The 19833-nt window shown below is 40.4% G+C and overlaps 5 protein-coding genes across 5 annotated transcripts; all 5 read left to right on the top strand.

Moving 5' to 3' along the window:
• Positions 1-12: 12 nt before the first annotated feature.
• On the top strand, positions 13-6676 carry LOC148157094 (protocadherin beta-16-like). Its single transcript, XM_088009746.1, has 3 exons — positions 13-2388; positions 4612-5946; positions 6647-6676. The coding sequence occupies exons 1-3, from the start codon at positions 16-18 to the stop codon at positions 6674-6676; spliced, it is 3738 nt and encodes a 1245-aa protein (XP_087865872.1). The 5' UTR covers positions 13-15.
• A 460-nt stretch (positions 6677-7136) lies between these two features.
• LOC148157093 (protocadherin alpha-C2-like) lies at positions 7137-9756 on the top strand. Its single transcript, XM_088009745.1, has one exon. It carries the CDS (start codon positions 7137-7139, stop codon positions 9558-9560), a length of 2424 nt encoding a protein of 807 aa, XP_087865871.1. The 3' UTR covers positions 9561-9756.
• Positions 9757-10910: 1154 nt separating this feature from the next.
• Positions 10911-13345, top strand: LOC148157092 (protocadherin alpha-C2-like). Its single transcript, XM_088009744.1, has one exon. The coding sequence runs from the start codon at positions 10911-10913 to the stop codon at positions 13308-13310; it is 2400 nt and encodes a 799-aa protein (XP_087865870.1). The 3' UTR covers positions 13311-13345.
• A 427-nt stretch (positions 13346-13772) lies between these two features.
• Positions 13773-16377, top strand: LOC148157091 (protocadherin alpha-C2-like). The gene has a single exon (XM_088009743.1). The coding sequence runs from the start codon at positions 13957-13959 to the stop codon at positions 16375-16377; it is 2421 nt and encodes an 806-aa protein (XP_087865869.1). The 5' UTR covers positions 13773-13956.
• A 462-nt stretch (positions 16378-16839) lies between these two features.
• LOC148157090 (protocadherin beta-15-like) lies at positions 16840-19829 on the top strand. Its single transcript, XM_088009583.1, has one exon. It carries the CDS (start codon positions 17024-17026, stop codon positions 19616-19618), a length of 2595 nt encoding a protein of 864 aa, XP_087865709.1. The 5' UTR covers positions 16840-17023; the 3' UTR covers positions 19619-19829.
• Positions 19830-19833: the final 4 nt, after the last annotated feature.

Below are 19833 nucleotides of genomic sequence, written 5' to 3'. Positions count from 1 at the left end.
TGCAAAGGGTATGTTATGCTTAATATGTTATTCATTTTGTTATTTGTAAAAATCATATCGACTTCAGTGACTCATTATTCAATACCGGAAGAAATGAAAAGAGGATCAGTTGTCGCTAACCTCGCTACGGATCTCGGTCTAGACATTAAAACACTGACAAAGAGAAAGATGCGGCTTGATATCATCGCTAGCAAAAAATATCTGGATGTGAACAAAGAAACTGGTGAGCTTTATGTTTTGGAGAAGATTGACAGAGAACACATTTGCCCCACAAAATCGTCAGTTTCTTGTTATCTCAGAGTAGAGGTCACATTGGAAAACCCTTTGCGAATTTTTAACATTGAAGTAGAAATTCTGGACATGAATGACAACGCCCCTCAGTTCCGTCGAGATGCCATCCATCTTGACATATCTGAATCTACACCAAAAGGAGAGAGGTTTTCTCTCAGTAATGCGGTTGACGCTGATGTTGGCTCTAATTCAGTTAAAACATACCTTTTAAGTGAGAGCGAATATTTTAATATTGAGGTTCAAACTGGTAGAGAGGGATCCAAATTTGCTGATTTAATACTAACAAAGACATTAGATCGGGAACAGCAGGGTGTTCAAAATTTAATACTTACAGCCGTAGATGGCGGATCACCTGCGCGATCTGGCACTGCCAGTGTTATTGTTCACGTTTTAGACACCAACGATAATGCACCAAGGTTTGATAAATCAATGTACAATGTAAAAGTAATGGAAAATGCTCCTATTGGAAGTCTCTTAATTCATCTCAATGCAACAGACTTGGATGAAGGATCCAATTCAGATATTACATATTCATATAGTTTATACACATCAGAAAAAACACAAGAAACATTTAAATTGAATCCAACCACAGGGGAAATTACTGTAAAAGGAATGTTGAACTATGAGGATTTTAATATTTATGACATGGAAGTCATAGCAACAGATAAAGGAGTGAACAGTTTATCAGGACAATGTACCATAAAGATTCTAGTGGAAGACATGAATGACAACCACCCAGAAATATCTATTAAATCCTTTCAGAGTCCAGTCAGTGAGAACATAGAGGTAGACACAGTGATAGCTGTAGCTAGTGTCAGTGATAAAGACTCAGGTGATAATGGACAGGTTGATCTTCATATTCCAGAGAACATGCCTTTCAAACTGAGGGAGTCCTCTAATAAGTATTATGAGTTAGTGGTGTCAGAGCCATTAGACAGAGAGAAGGTCCCAGAATATGAAATCACCTTCACTGTCACAGACAGAGGGTCTCCTCCTCTGTCTGACAATGAAACTATGACTCTAGAGCTGCTGGATGTTAACGACAATGTTCCTCAGTTCTCCCAGTCATTTTATACCATACGTGTGATGGAGAATAACGCACCTGGTTCCTTGCTCAGCTCACTCACTGCATTTGATCCTGACCTCCATGAAAACCAGTATCTAGTATATTTCATCATAGAGAAGGAGATTGCCAACACCTCCATGTCTATGCTGTTCTCCATCAATCCAGAGAACGGGAATCTTTATGCACTGAAAACTTTTGACTATGAGATTGAGAAGGAGTTTCTTTTCCACATCGAGGCCAGAGACTCTGGTTCTCCTCCTCTCAGCAGTAATGTGACCGTCCACATCATCATTGTCGACCAAAATGACAACGCTCCAGTTATCGTCTCTCCTTGGCGCGCTCACGGCTCAGTGGTGGAGGAGAAGATCCCCAGATCCACTGACAAAGGATCCCTGGTGGCTAAAGTGATCGCCTTAGACACAGACTCTGTGCACAACTCTCGGATTACCTACCAGTTTCTCCAGGTGACTGATGTTTCCCTGTTCAGCTTGGACCAATACAACGGAGAGATCAGGACTATGAGGATGTTCAGTTACAAAGACTCGCGCCACCACAGACTGGTTGTTGTTGCCAAGGACAACGGGGAGCCTGCTCTCTCTGCTACAGTCACCATCAAGCTGCTGACAGTGGAGACTGATGTTAAGGCCTACTCTGACATGACTGAGATGCCTCTGGAATACGACATCTTTTCAGACATCAACCTGTATCTGGTCATCGGTCTGGCCTCGGTGTCATTTCTCCTGCTCATCACCATACTGGTCACCATCGTGCTGAAGTGTCAGAAAGCCAAGCCCAGCAAAACCGCTCCTCCCAGCAGGAACAGTGTGATCAGTGAGAGGAACTCCACCATCGCAGACTCCACTCTGGTGTCCAACGATGCCTACTGGTACAGTCTGTTTCTAGCAGAGACCAGGAAAGGAAAGCTGGTGGTCAGACAGCCTGTGCCAAAGGGCTCCAGATACATCGTGTCCAGCATCCCGAGAGGGACAGGACTGTCAGAGACTAGTGACTCAGCTGCTTCCACTCTGCAGGTAGGTGTGCAGCCAACAATAATTCATTTTTCCTTTCAGTTTCGTGACATCCAGTGTATATTTTTCTGACATCATATGATAGTTAGACAACCATTCTATACATAATGAAGACACTGACTTTGACTTTTGAAAATATTTGTTTTGAGCAACATTTTATGCAATGAAGGAAACTTGGCTTCATGCAGAGTTGTCAGTTTTTAAGTCCTGAATGCTTTTTCACAGTAATGTTTTGTTTCTTTCAACAACAAAAAAAAGCAATCATAACTTTTAATACATCAAAAAAAGTACAACTATGAAAAGTTATTATTGCAGTGTTGGCTTTGTAAATTATTCAACTGTCCCAGAACATATTCAATCAACACATGACGACAAGCAAGTTAAAAAATGTGAATGTATGCTTCAACTCTAAAGCATATTCTAACATATTTGGTTTAAACATTTATAGATACATTTAACCTTTACAATAATATGTAACAATTGATCTTCAGAGATATTTAAAAAAACAATCAAAAAATAAACATTAGTGTGACAACTTAACTTTACTATCCTCACTACACTTCTTATTGAAACACACTTTAAAAATTATTTAATTCTGCAATAATAATAATAATAATAAAAATAATAAAAATAAAAATAATAATAATAATAATAATAATAATAATAATAATAATAATAATAATAATAATAATAATAATAATAATAAATCCTTCATAAAATTACCTGTAGTTCAAATTTCACAGCACTGAAAATTAATGGAAATTATTTTTACATTAGAAATGTAAAATATGTAGGACAATTTTCTTTTCCAGTATGCAATGACATTACTTTAAAAAACATTAGTATTTTCACAAATTGAATTTTATATAGGCTATTTTAGTTTGATTACACCAGAATGGAGGCGCTGTTTTGTTTTTTGAAATCCGGGTGCAAAACGTCATTATAAGAGGTCGCTGTTACCGGAACGTTTCCCTACAGACTGGACAGCTCCATGGTGCTGAAACACCATTACGAGAATGGAGTTCATATTAATTTGACTTATTTCCTTTTAGAATATTCATAAGACTTTTTGAATCGAAGCGTTGCGAAAATAAATCAAGCATCGCAGAAAAACGTGAGCTACTTCTTAATTTAAACGTTGATATTCTGAAGGTGACAATGGATCCCGCTTTAACAAAGAAATCATTGGAGAGGTACGTGCTGCTCGTGATTCTTTTTTCCGTGTTTTGTGAAATATCAAGCTCAGTGACTCATTATTCCATACCAGAGGAAATGAAAGAGGGATCAGTAGTCGCCAACCTCGCGACTGATCTTGGTCTGGACGTTAAAACATTGACAAAGAGAAAGATGCGCCTTGACATCATCACTAACAAAAAATATCTGGATGTGAACAAAGAGACTGGTGAGCTGTACATTGTCGAGAAGATCGACAGGGAGCATATTTGCTATAAGAGACCTTCTTGTTATCTTAAACTTGAAGTAACGCTGGAAAACCCATTACGGATATTCAACATAGAGTTAGAAGTGTTAGATATGAACGACAACGCCCCGCAATTTCGAAGAGACGCCATTCATTTAGATATATCCGAAGCAACACCGAAGGGAGAGCGATTTTCTCTCAGTAATGCGGTGGACCAAGATGTTGGAACAAATTCACTAAAAACATATCATTTGAGTGAAAGTGAATATTTTAATATCGAGGTTCAAACGGGAAGAGACGGATCAAAATTCGCTGATTTGATCCTAAAAAAGACATTAGATCGAGAGAGGCAGGCACTTCATAACCTAATATTAACGGCGGTGGATGGAGGAACACCGGCTCGATCTGGTACTGTTAGCATTGTTGTCCATGTTTTAGATACAAACGACAATGCGCCTGCATTTGATAAAGCAGCCTACAATGTCCAAGTAATGGAAAATTCTCCCATTGGAAGCGTAATTATTCACCTCAATGCAACAGATATAGACGAAGGATCAAATTCTGACATTACTTACTCATACAGTTTATATACATCAGAGAAAACACAAGAAACATTTAATTTGAATCCAACCACAGGCGAAATTACTGTTAAAGGAATGTTAAATTATGAAGATTTTAGGATTTATGACATGGAAGTGATAGCTACAGATAAAGGAGTGAACAGTTTATCAGGACAATGTACCATAAAGATTCTAGTTGAAGACATGAATGACAACCATCCCGAAATTTCCATAAAATCTTTTCAGAGTCCAGTCAGTGAGAACATAGAGGTAGACACAGTGATAGCTGTAGTTAGTGTCAGTGATAAAGACTCAGGTGATAATGGTCAGGTTGATCTTCATATTCCTGAGAACATGCCTTTCAAACTGAGGGAGTCCTCTGATAACTATTATGAGTTAGTGGTGTCAGAGCCATTAGACAGAGAGAAAGTCCCAGAATATGAAATCACCTTCACTGTCACAGACAGAGGGTCTCCTCCTCTGTCTGACAATGAAACTATGACTCTGGAGCTGCTGGATGTTAATGACAATGTTCCTCAATTCTCCCAGTCATTTTATACCATACGTGTGATGGAGAATAACGCACCAGGCTCCTTGCTCAGCTCACTCACTGCATTTGATCCTGACCTCCATGAAAATCAGTATCTAGTTTATTTCATCATAGAGAAGGAGATTGCCAACACCTCCATGTCTATGCTGTTCTCCATCAATCCAGAGAACGGGAATCTTTATGCACTGAAAACTTTTGACTATGAGATTGAGAAGGAGTTTCTTTTCCACATCGAGGCCAGAGACTCTGGTTCTCCTCCTCTCAGCAGTAATGTGACCGTCCACATCATCATTGTCGACCAAAATGACAACGCTCCAGTTATCGTCTCTCCTTGGCGCGCTCACGGCTCAGTGGTGGAGGAGAAGATCCCCAGATCCACTGATAAAGGATCCCTGGTGGCTAAAGTGATCGCCTTAGACACAGACTCTGTGCACAACTCTCGGATTACCTACCAGTTTCTCCAGGTGACTGATGCTTCCTTGTTCAGCTTGGACCAATACAACGGAGAGATCAGGACTATGAGGATGTTCAGTTACAAAGACTCGCGCCACCACAGACTGGTTGTTGTTGCCAAGGACAACGGGGAGCCTGCTCTCTCTGCTACAGTCACCATCAAGCTGCTGACAGTGGAGACTGATGTTAAGGCTTACTCTGACATGACTGAGATGCCTCTGGAATACGACATCTTTTCAGACATCAACCTGTATCTGTTCATCGGTCTGGCCTCGGTGTCATTTCTCCTGCTCATCACCATACTGGTCACCATCGTGCTGAAGTGTCAGAAAGCCAAACCCAGCAAAACTGCTCCTCCCAGCAGGAACAGTGTGATCAGTGAGAGGAACTCCACCATCGCAGACTCCACTCTGGTGTCCAACGATGCCTACTGGTACAGTCTGTTTCTAGCAGAGACCAGGAAGGGAAAATTTGTTGTCAGACAGCCTGTGCCAAAGGGCTCCAGATACATCGTGTCCAGCATCCCGAGAGGGACAGGACTGTCAGAGACTAGTGACTCAGCTGCTTCTACTCTGCAGGTAAGAATATTAGTGATATATATGCTTTTGGTTTTAATTCTACAGCTGAACTGTCTTTCAGTTGTAGGTTTTTTTAGTGGTCATGCAAACCTTTGTTTCTATGCATACCTACTAAAAACAGGAACTCACATTTTCTAACAAATATTCAGTAGCTCCAAGATTTTACTTACTTTACAGACAATGAAATATAATTGATTTACAACAAAAATGTACAACTTCTATGAAAAAAATACAATTTTAGATAATCAATAGTTTCATTTATAGAAGATTTTGTTCTAATACATATTAAATCTGAAATATTTTTATCTAGATTTTTTCCTGATTTCAATTTTTAAAAACTAACAATAATTTTCTGATATTTTATTAATATTTTACTAATTTCTCTTTTTACGTGTTTTATAACGTAAAACACATTATAAAACTTAAATGTAATTGTTTACCGCAAGACCTTAATGCCGTAATTCTAACGTTCATATTTTTTTCATGAATCAATTTAATTATTGAACTCTCATGTTATCGAAGAGTCACTTGCAGCTTGGTCCATCGTTCGTCAGCTTTCAAGAACAAGAAGTGTCCTTTGCAGTTATTAACTATTGAATTTTATTTATATACAACAAATACTTAAACATCTGTTTCCATAATCTAAATACGGCATATACATTTTTAACCGTTGTTTAACATGTTTTTATTTTCATTTTAGATAATAGAATTTCGGAGTTTCTGTAACTAATTGTTTAATCGAAACAATTAAAAGTGGATTTAAAATGACAAAACTCTGAAAATGAACAATAACAGTTTCTCAGACACGAAAGTGTTCTAACGTGTTATATTTTACTAACTTGCGTCTATATTTCATATTTTATTAACAAACACCTTATTTACCTCATTTTCTTGGGCTCGTATTTCGCAACTTTTATTTCTTAACTTAATGGTGGCGCTATTTTGCAGTTAAAATCAAAGCCTGTAAACGTCATCGGGGGTGGGCCTTTATGATTTGATCGTCATTGTGTAAAGACTGTGGAACTCTGTGGTGCAAGGACGCTAAGCAGAAAATGTAGTCACATTTGTTTTTGCATTTTGACTCAATCAGAAATTTTTTTGGAAATATTCAGTTCATAGACGTAGGGAACACGTTCATGATCACCGGAAACTTGTTTTATCATCTGAAGTGTTTTCAATCTATAGCAAAAATGCCTCTTGCTGTAACAAAGACGTCACTGCGGAGGTACGTGGCGCTTTTTCTTCTTTTTACCTCCGTTCGCAACGCATCAACCTCGGTAACTCATTATTCTATTTCGGAAGAGATGAAAGAAGGATCAGTGGTCGCTAACCTCGCTGCAGATCTCGGACTGGACATTACAACGCTAACAAAGAGAAAGATGAGAGTTGACATAATCGCGAACAAGAAATATCTGGATGTGAACAAAGAGACTGGTGATCTGTATGTTCTGGAAAAGATTGACAGAGAACACATTTGCCCCACAAAGACATCATCCTCTTGTTACCTTAGACTGGAAGTCACATTGGACAACCCAGTGCGTATTTTTAACATCGAAGTAGAAATTGTGGACATGAATGACAACGCCCCACAATTTCGAAGAGACGTCATACATTTAGATATATCGGAAGCGACACAAAAAGGGGAGAGATTTTCTTTAAGCAATGCCGTTGATCGTGACGTTGGTACTAATGCACTAAAAACATATCATCTGAGCGAAAGTGAATATTTCAGTATCGAGGTTCAGAGAGGAAGAGAAGGGTCCAAATTTGCAGATTTAATTTTGAAAAAAACATTAGATCGCGAGAAACAAGCTGTTCATAATCTAATACTTACGGCTATAGATGGAGGAACACCTGCTCGATCTGGCACCGCTAGTGTTATTGTTCGTGTTTTGGACACCAATGACAATGCTCCCATGTTTCATAAAGCTAGTCTAACAGTTACAATGCTAGAAAATTCTCCAATTGGAAGCCTTGTTATAAATCTTAATGCAACGGATTTAGATGAGGGATCAAACTCGGAAATTACATACTCATATAGTTTATACACATCAGAGAAAACACAAGAAACATTTAATCTGAATCCAAGGACAGGTGAAATTACTGTAAAAGGAATGTTGAATTATGAGGATTTTAATATTTATGACATGGAAGTCATAGCAACAGATAAAGGAGTGAATAGTTTATCAGGACAATGTACCATAAAGATTCTAGTTCAAGACATGAATGACAACCACCCAGAAATATCAATTAAATCCTTTCAGAGTCCAGTCAGTGAGAACATAGAGTTAGACACAGTGATAGCTGTAGTTAGTGTCAGTGATAAAGACTCAGGTGATAATGGACAGGTTGATCTTCATATTCCAGAGAACATGCCTTTCAAACTGAAGGAGTCCTCTGATAACTATTATGAGTTAGTGGTGTCAGAGCCATTAGACAGAGAGAAGGTCCCAGAATATGAAATCACCTTCACTGTCACAGACAGAGGGTCTCCTCCTCTGTCTGACAATGAAACTATGACTCTGGAGCTGCTGGATGTTAATGACAATGTTCCTCAGTTCTCCCAGTCATTTTATACCATACGTGTGATGGAGAATAACGCACCTGGCTCCTTGCTCAGCTCACTCACTGCATATGATCCTGACCTCCATGAAAATCAGTATCTAGTTTATTTCATCATAGAGAAGGAGATTGCCAACACCTCCATGTCTATGCTGTTCTCCATCAATCCAGAGAACGGGAATCTTTATGCACTGAAAACTTTTGACTATGAGATTGAGAAGGAGTTTCTTTTCCACATTGAGGCCAGAGACTCTGGTTCTCCTCCTCTCAGCAGTAATGTGACCGTCCACATCATCATTGTTGACCAAAATGACAACGCTCCAGTTATTGTGTCTCCTTGGCGCGCTCACGGCTCAGTGGTGGAGGAGAAGATCCCCAGATCCACTGATAAAGGATCCCTGGTGGCTAAAGTGATTGCCTTAGACACAGACTCTGTGCACAACTCTCGGATTACCTACCAGTTTCTCCAGGTGACTGATGCTTCCTTGTTCAGCTTGGACCAATACAACGGAGAGATCAGGACTATGAGGATGTTCAGTTACAAAGACTCTCGCCACCACAGACTGGTTGTTGTTGCCAAGGACAACGGGGAGCCTGCTCTCTCTGCTACAGTCACCATCAAGCTGCTGACAGTGGAGACTGATGTTAAGGCTTACTCTGACATGACTGAGATGCCTCTGGAGTACGACATCTTTTCAGACATCAACCTGTATCTGTTCATCGGTCTGGCCTCGGTGTCATTTCTCCTGCTCATCACCATACTGGTCACCATCGTGCTGAAGTGTCAGAAAGCCAAACCCAGCAAAACCGCTCCTCCCAGCAGGAACAGTGTGATCAGTGAGAGGAACTCCACCATCGCAGACTCCACTCTGGTGTCCAACGACGCCTACTGGTACAGTCTGTTTCTAGCAGAGACCAGGAAAGGAAAGCTGGTGGTCAGACAGCCTGTGCCAAAGGGCTCCAGATACATCGTGTCCAGCATCCCGAGAGGGACAGGACTGTCAGAGACTAGTGACTCAGCTGCTTCCACTCTGCAGGTAGGAATTTCATAAATTGTCAGGAAGATAAAATTATCTCTATTGCTTGTCTTTCACATTGACACATTGAATTTGACTGCAGTATAATTTTGTTCAAGATCATATTGTTGCATAGTGTTCTTTTATTTCTTTGAAATCTGTCCCTTTACAGTCATATTTCTTTTTCATATAACAGGAACTGTAATACACAATCCATAAAAACAATTGTAGTCCCTATATTTTGTTTCAGGTAATTTAGTCTCATTCACATTATTTTCTTTGTTTTTCAACAGAACCTTAGATTTTGAATCACCCTATGCTTCTTAAGAATTTCAAATCAGAAACAGAAATGCAGGACTTATTAGTAAGGTATGATAACATCTGTAATAAAGCATTTTACAAATTAGTTTCATAAATAAACCCATACTAACATCCAAACCATATTTACTGCAGATGCTTACCAAGGATAAATAATAGTATCTTGATAAAATGCTAAGGAACATTAAATAAACTAATCTTTTAATATTAAAATTATGCTTAATTTAAGTGCTAATCCTGTATGACTACTATCATAAGCAACAAAAATCAAAATTACCGCTACAACCAATAACAAAATATTAGGAACAGAAATAATTTATGATTTTGTGTCTATCCAATATTAATATTTCTTTTGGTGGAAAGGCAATTAATATTTCACCAAGCAATATGAATTTCATTCACGTCTATGAAAGATTATTAGGATTAAATTGCAAGTTGTTCAGGAATTACCCAGCAACTTGACTAATGACTGCAAGACAAGCCCTTGCACTCATATACGTGGAATCAAAGGGGAATACTGGATGGATGGATGGATGGATGATGGATGGATGGATGGATGGATGGATGGATGGATGGATGGATGGATGGATGGATGGATGGATGGATGGATGGAAACTATAAGCCACATTGAAAATGTTATTTAGATTTCACATTTCTGCAAGTAAAGTTGAGGATCTGCCTAATAAAAGAAACAATCACAATATTTGAAGAATATTTTGAGGTAGACTTTGCCTCCTATATGTTTTTATAAGATAAAAAGTAATATTTTTTTTTTCAACTTTCAATTTCAGCACATAGTTGGGATTACTATATGGTGGCGCTGTTTTCTTTCTTAAAGTTCGGCTGATGAACGTCATTCAGGAGGTACCAGTTGTCGGAGCGTGTGCATGCAGAGACTGGACAGCTCCGTGGTGCTGAAACGTGTATTTTGCCTGGATTTAACACGTTTTAAAGGTTTTGGACTGATGGCAGAGGAGTATTTTCACTGTCGCTGATAGCCTGACTTTCTCCGTTTGAATTACTGTCATCTTGAATTTTAAAATGAGTCCGGTTTTAACAAAGGGCTATATGCACAGGTACGTGCTGCTCTTTATTGTTTTCTTAATCGTTCGCAAAATATCAAGCGCAGTTACACATTATACCTTGCCTGAAGAGATGAAAGAAGGGACAGTTGTGGCAAACCTCGCTACCGATCTCGGCCTCGACGTAACGACTCTAACAAAGAGAAAGATGCGCCTTGACATAATCGCTAACAAAAAATATTTGGAAGTGAACAAAGAGACTGGCGAGCTGTATATCGTTGAGAAGATTGACAGGGAGCATATTTGCACAACTAAGTCGTCTTCGTCGTGTTATCTTAAACTGGAAATAACGCTGGAAAACCCATTGCGGATATTCAACATAGAGCTAGAAGTGTTAGATATGAACGACAACGCCCCGCATTTTCGGAGAGACGCCATTCATCTAGATATATCCGAAGCGACACCAAAGGGAGAAAGGTTTTCACTTAGTAATGCGGTAGATCCTGACGTTGGAACAAATTCCGTGAAAACGTATTATTTAAGTGAAAGTGAATATTTTAACATCGAAATTCAAACAGGAAGAGATGGCTCAAAATTCGCTGATTTGATTCTAATAAAGACATTAGATCGTGAAAAGAAGGAGAATCATAATTTAATACTCACAGCTGTAGATGGAGGAACACCTGCTCGATCTGGAACGGTCAATATTTTCGTCCATGTTTTAGATACAAACGACAATGCACCTACATTTGATAAAGCAGCATACAATGTCAAAATAATGGAAAATTCTCCAATTGGAAGCCTCGTTATCAATTTAAATGCTTCGGATTTAGATGACGGATCAAATTCTGATATTTCATACTCATACAGTTTATATACATCAGAGAAAACACAAGAAACATTTAATCTTAATCCAGCCACAGGAGAAATTACTGTAAAAGGAATGTTGAATTATGAAGATTTTAGGATTTATGACATGGAAGTCATAGCAACAGATAAAGGAGTGAATAGCTTATCAGGACAATGTACCATAAAGATCCTAGTTGAAGACATGAATGACAACCACCCAGAAATATCAATTAAATCCTTTCAGAGTCCAGTCAGTGAGAACATAGAGTTAGACACAGTGATAGCTGTAGTTAGTGTCAGTGATAAAGACTCAGGTGATAATGGACAGGTTTATCTTCATATTCCAGAGAACATGCCTTTCAAACTGAGGGAGTCCTCTAATAACTATTATGAGTTAGTGGTGTCAGAGCCATTAGACAGAGAGAAGGTCCCAGAATATGAAATCACCTTCACTGTCACAGACAGAGGGTCTCCTCCTCTGTCTGACAATGAAACTATGACTCTGGAGCTGCTGGATGTTAATGACAATGTTCCTCAGTTCTCCCAGTCATTTTATACCATACGTGTGATGGAGAATAACGCACCTGGCTCCTTGCTCAGCTCACTCACTGCATTTGATCCTGACCTCCATGAAAACCAGTATCTAGTTTATTTCATCATAGAGAAGGAGATTGCCAACACCTCCATGTCTATGCTGTTCTCCATCAATCCAGAGAACGGGAATCTTTATGCACTGAAAACTTTTGACTATGAGATTGAGAAGGAGTTTCTTTTCCACATCGAGGCCAGAGACTCTGGTTCTCCTCCTCTCAGCAGTAATGTGACCGTCCACATCATCATTGTCGACCAAAATGACAACGCTCCAGTTATTGTCTCTCCTTGGCGCGCTCACGGCTCAGTGGTGGAGGAGAAGATCCCCAGATCCACTGACAAAGGATCCCTGGTGGCTAAAGTCATCGCCTTAGACACAGACTCTGTGCACAACTCTCGGATTACGTACCAGTTTCTCCAGGTGACTGATGCTTCCTTGTTCAGCTTGGACCAATACAACGGAGAGATCAGGACTATGAGGATGTTCAGTTACAAAGACTCGCGCCACCACAGACTGGTTGTTGTTGCCAAGGACAACGGGGAGCCTGCTCTCTCTGCTACAGTCACCATCAAGCTGCTGACAGTGGAGACTGATGTTAAGGCCTACTCTGACATGACTGAGATGCCTCTGGAATACGACATCTTTTCAGACATCAACCTGTATCTGGTCATCGGTCTGGCCTCGGTGTCATTTCTCCTGCTCATCACCATACTGGTCACCATCGTGCTGAAGTGTCAGAAATCCAAGCCCAGCAAAACTGCTCCTCCCAGCAGGAACAGTGTGATCAGTGAGAGGAACTCCACCATCGCAGACTCCACTCTGGTGTCCAACGATGCCTACTGGTACAGTCTGTTTCTAGCAGAGACCAGGAAAGGAAAGCTGGTGGTCAGACAGCCTGTGCCAAAGGGCTCCAGATACATCGTGTCCAGCATCCCGAGAGGGACAGGACTGTCAGAGACTAGTGACTCAGCTGCTTCCACTCTGCAGGTGAGACACATGATGTGACTTATTACATGTACTCTTAAGACATGTAACATTAATTTAACATATTAAAACATTTCTACTGATTAGACATACTGAGTTTATAAATGTCAGCAAAATATTTTTGAAATTTGTTGTTGGCGCATTACATGTGTGATTTAAAAGTTTTACGGAATTTGTAAAGTTTTATGACTTCAAAATTTAAGTCCTACAAGAAAAATAGATTATTTTGAACTGTACATATCTTAATGAGCAGTATTAGATAAAATCCTATGTACTTGCAGGATGTACGAAAAAAAAAGATGTTTTCCTCAACTGGAATACTCCACTGAATATTGCATCACTTGATGGTTGTTTGCTTTGCTAAATTAAAACACTTTTACACATAACTCAGACATCGTTGAAATTACGGAACCTTTCACTGCGAGGCGCTGTTTTCCATGCTTGGTTACGTAAATTTGTGACATCACGATCGCCGTCACTGTTTGCAATGAAGTGGTGAGAAGAGAACAGATCAGCAACCCCACAGCTCTGATTACATTTGGGTTTAAAGGTTTATCTGTTTAAAAACTAAACGGGTGGTCCTTCGTTTGGGTCAGTCAGATTTCCAGTGTTTGTCAAAGCTCCTTTTCAAGAAATTCATTGCTCGAAAGAAAACAAAGTGGCAACCATGGAAGGTTTTGTCTGCTGTCTACATTGGAGAAGGTATGTTCTGACAATTCTTGTCTGCTTTGCTGCAATTAAATCCGCGTTTTCAGTAACGCACTACTCTTTTCCGGAAGAACTGGAAGAAGGCTCCGTAGTCGCAAATCTCGCTGGAGATTTAGGACTAGATGTAAAGACATTGATCGATCGAAAAATGCGCCTGGACACCATAGGAAGTCGGAAATATTTGGACGTGAACAAAGAAACAGGGGAGCTGTTCATTGTCGAGCGAATTGATAGAGAATCTCTCTGCCACGCCAAGACGTCGTGCTATCTGAAAATGGAGGCTATAATTGAAAACCCCAAACGGATATTTTATATCGAGTTGGAGATAATGGACATTAATGATAACGCGCCTCATTTCAGAAGAGACACAATAGATCTAGATATTTCAGAGGCAACACAGGCTGGTGAGCGATTTTCGGTGAGCAACGCAGTTGATCCAGATGTGGGTTCTAATGCTCTCAAAACATATCATCTGAGCGAAAGTGATTTTTTTACGATAGAAATTCAGACTGGGAGAGATGGATCAAAATTTCCCGACTTGATTTTGAAAAAAAGAATTGATCGAGAAGAGCAAGCGGTTCATAATTTAATACTCACAGCAGTGGATGGTGGCATACCGTCTCGTTCTGGAACAGCGAGCATTATTGTCCATGTTTTAGATACAAATGACAACGCCCCTAAATTCAAACCAGAAAACTATGAAGTTAGCGTATTGGAAAATTCTCCCATTGGAAGTAGGGTAATTAATCTTAATGCAACGGATTTAGACGACGGTGTAAATTCAGAATTAATATATTCATATAGTTTGTACACATCAGAGAAAACGCAGGAAACATTTAACTTAAACCCAAGAACAGGTGAAATAACAGTGAAAGGTGTGTTGAATTATGAGGATTTTAGGATCTACGACATGGAAGTTATTGCAACTGATAAAGGAGCTAATGCACTATCAGGACAATGTAAAATTAAAATTCTTGTGGAGGACATGAATGACAACCATCCACATATTTCAATTAAATCCTTTCAGAGTCCAGTCAGTGAGAACATAGAGGTAGACACAGTGATAGCTGTAGTTAGTGTCAGTGATAAAGACTCAGGTGATAATGGACAGGTTGATCTTCATATTCCAGAGAACATGCCTTTCAAACTGAGGGAGTCCTCTGATAACTATTATGAGTTAGTGGTGTCAGAGCCATTAGACAGAGAGAAGGTCCCAGAATATGAAATCACCTTCACTGTCACAGACAGAGGGTCTCCTCCTCTGTCTGACAATGAAACTATGACTCTGGAGCTGCTGGATGTTAACGACAATGTTCCTCAGTTCTCCCAGTCATTTTATACCATACGTGTGATGGAGAATAACGCACCTGGCTCCTTGCTCAGCTCACTCACTGCATTTGATCCTGACCTCCATGAAAACCAGTATCTAGTTTATTTCATCATAGAGAAGGAGATTGCCAACACATCCATGTCTATGCTGTTCTCCATCAATCCAGAGAACGGGAATCTTTATGCACTGAAAACTTTTGACTATGAGATTGAGAAGGAGTTTCTTTTCCACATTGAGGCCAGAGACTCTGGTTCTCCTCCTCTCAGCAGTAATGTGACCGTCCACATCATCATTGTCGACCAAAATGACAACGCTCCGGTTATCGTCTCTCCTTGGCGCGCTCACGGCTCAGTGGTGGAGGAGAAGATCCCCAGATCCACTGATAAAGGATCCCTGGTGGCTAAAGTGATCGCCTTAGACACAGACTCTGTGCACAACTCTAGGATTACCTACCAGTTTCTCCAGGTGACTGATGCTTCCCTGTTCAGCTTGGACCAATACAACGGAGAGATCAGGACTATGAGGATGTTCAGTTACAAAGACTCACGCCACCACAGACTGGTTGTTGTTGCCAAGGACAACGGGGAGCCTGCTCTCTCTGCTACAGTCACAATCAAGCTGCTGACAGTGGAGACTGATGTTAAGGCCTACTCTGACATGACTGAGATGCATCTGGAGTACGACATCTTTTCAGACATCAACCTGTATCTGGTCATCGGTCTGGCCTCTGTGTCATTTCTCCTTCTCATCACCATACTGGTCACCATCGTGCTGAAGTGTCAGAAATCCAAGCCCAGCAAAACTGCTCCTCCCAGCAGGAACAGTGTGATCAGTGAGAGGAACTCCACCATCGCAGACTCCACTCTGGTGTCCAACGATGCCTACTGGTACAGTCTGTTTCTAGCAGAGACCAGGAAAGGAAAGCTGGTGGTCAGACAGCCTGTGCCAAAGGGCTCCAGATACATCGTGTCCAGCATCCCGAGAGGGACAGGACTGTCAGAGACTAGTGACTCAGCTGCTTCCACTCTGCAGGTGAGACACATGATGTGACTTATTACGTGTACTCTTAAGACATGTAACATTAATTTAACATATTAAAACATTTCTACTGATTAGACATACTGAGTTTATAAATGTCAGCAAAATATTTTTGAAATTTGTTGTTGGCGCATTACATGTGTGATTTAAAAGTTTTACGGAATTTGTAAAGTTTTATGACTTCAAAATTTAAGTCCTACAAGAAAAATAGATTATTTTGAACTGTACATATCTTAATGAGCAGTATTAGATAAAATCCTATGTACTTGCAGGATGTACGAAAAAAAAAGATGTTTTCCTCAACTGGAATACTCCACTGAATATTGCATCACTTGATGGTTGTTTGCTTTGCTAAATTAAAACACTTTTACACATAACTCAGACATCGTTGAAATTACGGAACCTTTCACTGCGAGGCGCTGTTTTCCATGCTTGGTTACGTAAATTTGTGACATCACGATCGCCGTCACTGTTTGCAATGAAGTGGTGAGAAGAGAACAGATCAGCAACCCCACAGCTCTGATTACATTTGGGTTTAAAGGTTTATCTGTTTAAAAACTAAACGGGTGGTCCTTCGTTTGGGTCAGTCAGATTTCCAGTGTTTGTCAAAGCTCCTTTTCAAGAAATTCATTGCTCGAAAGAAAACAAAGTGGCAACCATGGAAGGTTTTGTCTGCTGTCTACATTGGAGAAGGTATGTTCTGACAATTCTTGTCTGCTTTGCTGCAATTAAATCCGCGTTTTCAGTAACGCACTACTCTTTTCCGGAAGAACTGGAAGAAGGCTCCGTAGTCGCAAATCTCGCTGGAGATTTAGGACTAGATGTAAAGACATTGATCGATCGAAAAATGCGCCTGGACACCATAGGAAGTCGGAAATATTTGGACGTGAACAAAGAAACAGGGGAGCTGTTCATTGTCGAGCGAATTGATAGAGAATCTCTCTGCCACGCCAAGACGTCGTGCTATCTGAAAATGGAGGCTATAATTGAAAACCCCAAACGGATATTTTATATCGAGTTGGAGATAATGGACATTAATGATAACGCGCCTCATTTCAGAAGAGACACAATAGATCTAGATATTTCAGAGGCAACACAGGCTGGTGAGCGATTTTCGGTGAGCAACGCAGTTGATCCAGATGTGGGTTCTAATGCTCTCAAAACATATCATCTGAGCGAAAGTGATTTTTTTACGATAGAAATTCAGACTGGGAGAGATGGATCAAAATTTCCCGACTTGATTTTGAAAAAAAGAATTGATCGAGAAGAGCAAGCGGTTCATAATTTAATACTCACAGCAGTGGATGGTGGCATACCGTCTCGTTCTGGAACAGCGAGCATTATTGTCCATGTTTTAGATACAAATGACAACGCCCCTAAATTCAAACCAGAAAACTATGAAGTTAGCGTATTGGAAAATTCTCCCATTGGAAGTAGGGTAATTAATCTTAATGCAACGGATTTAGACGACGGTGTAAATTCAGAATTAATATATTCATATAGTTTGTACACATCAGAGAAAACGCAGGAAACATTTAACTTAAACCCAAGAACAGGTGAAATAACAGTGAAAGGTGTGTTGAATTATGAGGATTTTAGGATCTACGACATGGAAGTTATTGCAACTGATAAAGGAGCTAATGCACTATCAGGACAATGTAAAATTAAAATTCTTGTGGAGGACATGAATGACAACCATCCACATATTTCAATTAAATCCTTTCAGAGTCCAGTCAGTGAGAACATAGAGGTAGACACAGTGATAGCTGTAGTTAGTGTCAGTGATAAAGACTCAGGTGATAATGGACAGGTTGATCTTCATATTCCAGAGAACATGCCTTTCAAACTGAGGGAGTCCTCTGATAACTATTATGAGTTAGTGGTGTCAGAGCCATTAGACAGAGAGAAGGTCCCAGAATATGAAATCACCTTCACTGTCACAGACAGAGGGTCTCCTCCTCTGTCTGACAATGAAACTATGACTCTGGAGCTGCTGGATGTTAACGACAATGTTCCTCAGTTCTCCCAGTCATTTTATACCATACGTGTGATGGAGAATAACGCACCTGGCTCCTTGCTCAGCTCACTCACTGCATTTGATCCTGACCTCCATGAAAACCAGTATCTAGTTTATTTCATCATAGAGAAGGAGATTGCCAACACATCCATGTCTATGCTGTTCTCCATCAATCCAGAGAACGGGAATCTTTATGCACTGAAAACTTTTGACTATGAGATTGAGAAGGAGTTTCTTTTCCACATTGAGGCCAGAGACTCTGGTTCTCCTCCTCTCAGCAGTAATGTGACCGTCCACATCATCATTGTCGACCAAAATGACAACGCTCCGGTTATCGTCTCTCCTTGGCGCGCTCACGGCTCAGTGGTGGAGGAGAAGATCCCCAGATCCACTGATAAAGGATCCCTGGTGGCTAAAGTGATCGCCTTAGACACAGACTCTGTGCACAACTCTAGGATTACCTACCAGTTTCTCCAGGTGACTGATGCTTCCCTGTTCAGCTTGGACCAATACAACGGAGAGATCAGGACTATGAGGATGTTCAGTTACAAAGACTCACGCCACCACAGACTGGTTGTTGTTGCCAAGGACAACGGGGAGCCTGCTCTCTCTGCTACAGTCACAATCAAGCTGCTGACAGTGGAGACTGATGTTAAGGCCTACTCTGACATGACTGAGATGCATCTGGAGTACGACATCTTTTCAGACATCAACCTGTATCTGGTCATCGGTCTGGCCTCTGTGTCATTTCTCCTTCTCATCACCATACTGGTCACCATCGTGCTGAAGTGTCAGAAAGCCAAGCTCGGCAAAACCGCTCCACCCAGCAGGAACAGTGTGATCAGTGAGAGGAACTCCACCATCGCAGACTCCACTCTAGTGTCCAACGATGCCTACTGGTACAGTCTGTTTCTAGCAGAGACCAGGAAAGGAAAGCTGGTGGTCAGACAGCCTGTGCCAAAGGGCTCCAGATACATCGTGTCCAGCATCCCGAGAGGGACAGGACTGTCAGAGACTAGTGACTCAGCTGCTTCCACTCTGCAGGTAGGAATCCAGTGGATACGTGTCATCTCATTTTTTATACGTTTTGCACATTTATTTTCGCATTATTTCCCAAGGCATAAGAAACTGTTCTATTTTCAGCGTATGTCAGAAAATTCATTTGGTCAAACAAACGTTTTAATGTGTAATAACCACCTGGATAGCGGAAAATTTTTCGAATGCCACAAATACTGAAATCATGCTCTTTTTTTATTATGTTCACGTATATTTTTCGCTCATTAAGTAACATTTTTAATTCTATCCCTCTTCCACCACCTGTGAATGAGTTCAATGAAGTGATTCTTCACTCGTGTTACTGTCTCTTCCTCCACCCCAAAATGCTATATGTCAATTTGTCCGGACGACAGAGCACCCAAACCGCTTGCGGTGAAATGGAAACTTTCAAATGC

This window comes from Poecilia mexicana, unplaced genomic scaffold, assembly GCF_051168715.1.
Source record: "Poecilia mexicana isolate PSO_F unplaced genomic scaffold, ASM5116871v1 scaffold_10, whole genome shotgun sequence".
Taxonomy (NCBI): Eukaryota; Metazoa; Chordata; class Actinopteri; order Cyprinodontiformes; family Poeciliidae; genus Poecilia; species Poecilia mexicana.
The sequence above is the reverse complement of the archived record's forward strand: the minus strand, read 5'-3'. Positions and strand labels throughout refer to the sequence as shown.

Excerpts from the sequence above, each read along its gene's own strand:
- LOC148157090 (XM_088009583.1), top strand. The coding sequence starts at position 17,024 with ATGGAAGGTTTTGTCTGCTGTCTACATTGGAGAAGGTATGTTCTGACA.
- LOC148157091 (XM_088009743.1), top strand. The coding sequence starts at position 13,957 with ATGGAAGGTTTTGTCTGCTGTCTACATTGGAGAAGGTATGTTCTGACA.
- LOC148157094 (XM_088009746.1), top strand. The coding sequence starts at position 16 with ATGCTTAATATGTTATTCATTTTGTTATTTGTAAAAATCATATCGACT. Across the intron at positions 2,389-4,611 it reads CAGCTGCTTCCACTCTGCAG|AGTCCAGTCAGTGAGAACAT; the intron begins GTAGGTGTGCAG and ends AAATCTTTTCAG. Across the intron at positions 5,947-6,646 it reads CAGCTGCTTCTACTCTGCAG|ATAATAGAATTTCGGAGTTT; the intron begins GTAAGAATATTA and ends TTTTCATTTTAG.
- LOC148157092 (XM_088009744.1), top strand. The coding sequence starts at position 10,911 with ATGCACAGGTACGTGCTGCTCTTTATTGTTTTCTTAATCGTTCGCAAA.
- LOC148157093 (XM_088009745.1), top strand. The coding sequence starts at position 7,137 with ATGCCTCTTGCTGTAACAAAGACGTCACTGCGGAGGTACGTGGCGCTT.